Below are 6,036 nucleotides of genomic sequence, written 5' to 3' on the forward strand. Positions count from 1 at the left end.
TCCCGTTTGGCGCGCTGATTCTAAATCCCATACAAAATGAGACTTAACGCAAACGCGTACGTCACGTCCCGCTATCTATTAAATTTACACTAGGGGTACAGGCCGATAGTCCCGAAAAGCTTAAATGTCAATTTATTCTCTTAAAATGCCTGAATGTTATAATGACTTTTACTTATTTTTATCGTCTTAGTTAAAAATACCTACCCAAATATTAAAAAGTATGTTTCATGAAATGCCGAATTGCTGATGGGACCTCTTTTAAACCATCTGCTGGAACTAAAGACGATATCACTCGATAATGTAGGATATTAGTGATTAAAGTAGGTACGGTCAACCAATTTGATTCCTAGGCCACTATAGAACCATGTCATAATGACTTCTACGACAGTGCTTATTGACTGATGCATGTCATGTATAGATTAGTTAAAACGACAAGGTTCTATAGTGGCCTAGGATTCAAATTGGTTGACTGGACGTTTATTTTAGGTCAATGCGTATCGGGAATGTGGTATTTTGAGCAAAAAAAAAATTAATGTTGACAGTATTTTGTTTTGAGATCTACAAGAATTTTGGTAAATAGGCAAAACGAAAATAAGGTGTAATGAAACACTTCCAAGTTCAGTCAACTCTTCCCTCTCAGTAAGGTATGAAAATAAGGTTTAATCGTTTACCGTATAGAGTATAAATACATTGGGAAACTATAGATAAGACTTAATAGAACATTTCGCCACGCAACTCAGAAGCTGTGCGATTGAAGATTACGATTACTTCCATAGCTTTGCGTAACATAAACATGTCTACATAAACTGCTTTTATGTCTGTCCATGTAACATTGAAAAGTAGGTCTTAAACTGTTACTCAAAAAGTTCATTTTTGGAGAATTAGAATTGGATAAGGACTGATTTGGAAGTGGTAAAATGGTATACGCATTCCAGAAAGTTCGATCGGTGATCGAATGTAGATTTGACCTTGAGTCATCGATCTAATTAAATAATAAGAAAATAGTTGTGTAATGTGTAATGAAATCTAAGTCATTTATATTAGGTTTTATTTTATGAGGTTTTCTATGGAAGTTATCTAAATACGTAGATGAAACTTTTCTTTCTGCAATCGATGTAAGCCGCCTACCGCATATTGATAACCTCAGTGGTCAAAATAAATCTATATAACCCATTCAATGTTTAACCAAATTAGTCATTAATTTTGAATTATTTAGAATTCATTTATTTTATGTACCTACTTGGTGTTTATGAAACGAATTTCAGAACAAAACGCTGTAGTTAATTTGGAAAAATAAATTCATTTTACTACATTTCTGTAATTATGTTTTATTTTATACTACGACGGTGGCAAACAAGTATACGGCCCGCCTGATGGTAAGCAGTCTATGATATGTATGGTATGAAATGTATTTCTAAATGCTCTCTGTATATCACGGCCTTTTTAGCTCTTTACTTTTTCATATTTTTAAATGTCATAGATTTTCCCTGTCATTTCTGTCACTTAATTTCTGTTAAATAAATTGCACACATTTTTTTAAGAAACCTGTTTATCTTTTTTACTCCAGAGCTCAATGAGAGTGCGGAGTGTTAGGGTCGGCATGCGCATGTATCTCCTCTGGAGTTGCAGGCGTACATAGGCTACGGAGACTGCTTACCACCAGGCGGGCCGTATGCTTGTTTTCCACCGACGTAGTATATAAAAAGCGGCCAAGTGCGAGTCGGACTCGCCCATGAAGGGTTCCGTACCATTTATGACGTATTAAAAAAAACGACTTACTAGATCTCGTTCAAACCAATTTTCGGTGGAAGTTTGCATGGTAATGTGTATCATATATTTTTTTTAGACTTTTCATTCTGTTATTTTAGAAGTTACAGGGGGGGGGGGGACACATTTTTCCACTTTGGAAGTGTCTCTCGCGCAAACTATTCAGTTTAGACAAAAATGATATTAGAAACCTAAGTATCATTTTTGAAGACCTATCCATCGATACTCCACAAATATGGGTTTAATGAAAAAAAAAAATTATCTTTATTTTTGACGTATTAAAAAAAACGACTTACTAGATCTCGTTCAAACTAATTTTCGGTGGAAGTTTGAATGGTAATGTACATCATATATTTTTTTTAGGTTTATCATTCTCTAACATTAGCGTTGTTTGACTAGTTTTCCGCCATATTATTACATTGCGCACGCATTCTCTATAATTATACGCATAAAACAAAACTAGTACGTTCCTGAGTACATCAATCTTTTACACCCATTACAGCATCGATTTTAATCGGGCCCATAAAACAGATCATAATCGCTATGTCTTAAGATATCTACATAAATACAATACAGTACGGTTTTATGAGCGTGGGGACAAAATCCTTTTATACAGTCACCAAATGTGCCAAAAATATGTATACACGACTTTATTGCCCATATATTAAGGTAGTGTTTACATATTTTTGGCAAATTTTTCGTACCGATATTTTCAGACGTGACCGTACAATGAGAGGCTTGTGCCCAGCATTGGGACATATAGATAGAATTTCACCACGCTAACTCTGCATAAACTTGGTGGTAAGGATGTATATGTCGCAGCCAACTGGTTAAAGTAGTTGGCTGAAGAACAACCAGCCAAGTCATTGATCGCAACGTTTAGATGGGTGAACGTCGTGTAGTCATTTAGTTAATTTGGACATTGATGAATTTGATGTTCGGTTAGGTTGGGTTTGTATTTTATTGTAAATTTATTATTTATTTATTTTATTTTATGTCATTTCATTTCTTTAAGTTTTGTAGGTTACATTTCAATCACTTGGCTGAGTGAACCAGTCGTTTTCAAAGAACTGACTTTCAATACGCTAAGTTGTTAAACCTTGAGTGATTTTCTATCGGCCTATACTTGTAGGCGACTAATTAACTGACAAACTTAACCAGATGGCTGCGATACATACATATCCTTATAAACTCTATACTTGATGTTCGACTATACGTGTCGACTACACGTGACTATAAGCTTTGCATAACGCTTATAGCCACCCCACACTAGCGTCTTTTGAGCGTCGGCGTGTAGTCGGCGTTATAGAAAATGGCGTCGCTGCGCAGTTGCGCCAACGTTGCGTCGAGCAACAGCCATAGAGTTGACCAGCAGACAACGCTCGGGAGACGCTAGCGTGGGGTCAAGTAAATTAAAATCTGAATAGTTTAGAGGTTAGAATATGCATGTGATGATAAGGTTAACGTAGGTTTCATTAAAACTTGGTAAATAAAAAAAGGTAGACGTAAAGTGGTTAATAAGTTTTGTTGCCTATATCTAGTGACATTGGCCGACCAGGGCTGTGTTCGTGGTAGTTTTAAAACAAAACATGAGTTATTTGTAATTTAGCATGCATTTTCGCAACACATATCCTCCGATGGCGCACCGCTGTGTCGCAAACAAGACTAAATCACCATCCACCATTTTGCAACCGCCATTTACTAAATGACGCTGCCACTAACTAACAATTTTATGCATTATGACGTGTTATTACAGTTTTTAATGTGCTATTGAAATCTTGCGTTTAAACTATAGCTCTAATTGTATGTATGTAGATAGTAAATATTACGCAAAACAAAGATCTCGTAGTACGTTTAATGTCGGGACGCTATTACGCCATGCGCCGTCCAGCGATACAGATCTGGGTCATATTATGCCATTTCGTATATCTCAACAATGCTAATAATCAGTTTTTTATTACCCTTAATGCGTAGCTTAACGCTCAAAACAATATGTTTATAGTGTGAGAATAAAACCAGCGCATACAATTATCTTTTGGCAAAGCCAAACTTTATTACTCAGTTCGTATAAAAATACTTTTCACAAAGGAAGAACGAAATTCTATAAAATAACAGGTACATCAACTCAGGACTAAAAAAACATAACACCGATCTGGCTAAGCTTAAACAAAAATCACAACAAAAAATAGACTAAAAGGAGTATTTTTCAGTGCGTTTCGTGCGCGGGTCGAGCGGCGGTACCTCCAAGTATCTAGCGGAAGCTACTATGCTTCTGAGGGCGCGCCGCTCGGCCCCCGCGCGTCGTATTACCGTGCTAAGCTTAAAATTTACATATCACATTCAGTTTCGGCTTCCTGCAGCCTCTAATAGCTCTCATGATGTCCATACTCGTGACCATGACCATGAACGACAACTGGGACGGGGACCTTTACTGGGTAAGGCACCGGCTTTTCAATGTGGACGGGCACGTGCTTCTCGATGTGGACGGGGTACGGTCTGTCGACGGGCACCTTGACTGGGTAGGGCACGGGCTTCTCGACCGGGTAGGGGATGTGCTTCTCGACGGGGTAGGGCGCTGGCACGGGCACCTTGACTGGGTAGGGCACGGGCTTTTCAACATGGACTGGGACGGGCCTGTCGACGGGGACCTTCACGGGGTAGGGCACGGGCTTCTCAACGGGGTAGGGGACAGGCTTCTCAACCGGGTAGGGAACGGGCTTGGGCACATGTACGGGGTAGGGCCTGTCGACATGCACCTTGTATGGGACATGCACGATCTTCTCAACGGGGTAAGGAGCGGGCACATGGACGGGCACCTTCACTGGGTACGGGACCTTCTTTTCAACTGGGTAGGGAGCGGGCACTGGGACCTTTACTGGGACATGTACCTGCTTCTCTACGGGGTAGGGCTGGGGCACGTATACTTTAACGGGAACGGGCCTGTCAACTGGCACATGAACTGGGTAAGGTACCTTCTTTTCAACGGGGTAGGGCGCGGGGACATGAACAGGTACTTTAACGATCTCCTTGACTGGATAAGGGACGTGTTTCACGACTGGGTAAGGTTCCGGGACATGTACTTTAACTGGGTAGGGGACTTTCTTCTCAACGGGATAGGGGATATGCTTCTCAACCGGGTAGGGAACTGGGACGTTCTTGACAACGGTGATGGTTTTGTGTGTTTCCTGGTGACCGTGTCCGAGTCCTCCCAAGCCACTGTCCCAGCCGCTCTCGAACCCGCCGTGGCCGTAGCCCAGTCCGATGTCGAAGAGCCCTCGCTTCTCGTGTTTTTTGTCGTCGGTCGCCGCCTCTTTGTTGTCGGTCACTGCCACTTCTTTTTCTGCTTTCTTTGCCTCTTCCGCGTGCGCGAAGGCCAGAAGAGCCACCAGACTGGCGGCCACGAGCTGTAACAATTACTTATGTTAATTAGGAATTAAATACCAATTAAATTGAGTTAAGGTCATGAAAGGTAATAGAAACATAGCTTATTTTGCTCGCGGAATGAGATACATTATGAGGATGAGGAAGTGTTTCCGTCACCCTCTCCAACCTTAATTTGATTTAAGCAAAGAAACTAATTTCCATTTCTCTAGTGATGGTTTGAATGATTTATCTTGGGGGATCTAAAAGTGACTTTAACTGGGCCGATCGTATGTGATAGTAAATTGAATTGAGCGTAATTAATACTAGACTATCATTAATCGATATCCAGTTACAACGACAAAGCCTTTCCGCATTGCATAATTCAAATGCATAAGAAACTCAAACTAGAACATGGAATAAGCTCCCACGCACTTCACTAAGTCACTGTCACTGAAATCACTATTTTAAATTTAGAATTAAACACAATAGTGAACACACCATGAGCTTCATGATGCTGCGCGTGGGTTGCACTGAAGTGAAGTCCTGAATGCGAATGATGCGTGTTTGGTCGTAGCTTCGCTATATATAGTGAACTGCGCGCGCGCGTAAAAAACGGAGGCAGTAGGACCATGTTACACTTTCGCTAGCGAGGGGTTCGGACCGCGGATAGCTTATTTTGAGGCTTAATTAGGTTTGGCTTAACAATCTGCATGGCTTTAGTAAAATTGTATATAGTTTATTTTGTAAAATTTGGTAAAAGTGCTTAAAGACCGTTCGTTTCTCTAGCTCAAAGGCAAAATTTGCAACAGCCATAATCTTGTTCCGTATAGGTTAGTTAAATGTGGGTTTAATTATTTTTTGGTTTGACAATAATCTGCAGTTGTAAGATTATAAGTAATTAAATAG

The 6,036-nt window shown here is 40.2% G+C and overlaps 1 protein-coding gene across 1 annotated transcript; it reads right to left on the bottom strand.

Annotated features, from left to right (window-relative positions):
- Positions 1–3,790: 3,790 nt before the first annotated feature.
- Positions 3,791–5,715, bottom strand: LOC133520825 (skin secretory protein xP2-like). Its single transcript, XM_061855504.1, has 2 exons — positions 5,629–5,715; positions 3,791–5,171 (listed from the first exon to the last, which is right to left on the bottom strand). The coding sequence occupies exons 1-2, from the start codon at positions 5,638–5,640 to the stop codon at positions 4,131–4,133; spliced, it is 1,053 nt and encodes a 350-aa protein (XP_061711488.1). The 5' UTR covers positions 5,641–5,715; the 3' UTR covers positions 3,791–4,130.
- Between the last annotated feature and the right edge of the window lie 321 nt (positions 5,716–6,036).

This window comes from Cydia pomonella, chromosome 8 (genome assembly GCF_033807575.1).
Source record: "Cydia pomonella isolate Wapato2018A chromosome 8, ilCydPomo1, whole genome shotgun sequence".
NCBI lineage: Eukaryota > Metazoa > Arthropoda > Insecta > Lepidoptera > Tortricidae > Cydia > Cydia pomonella.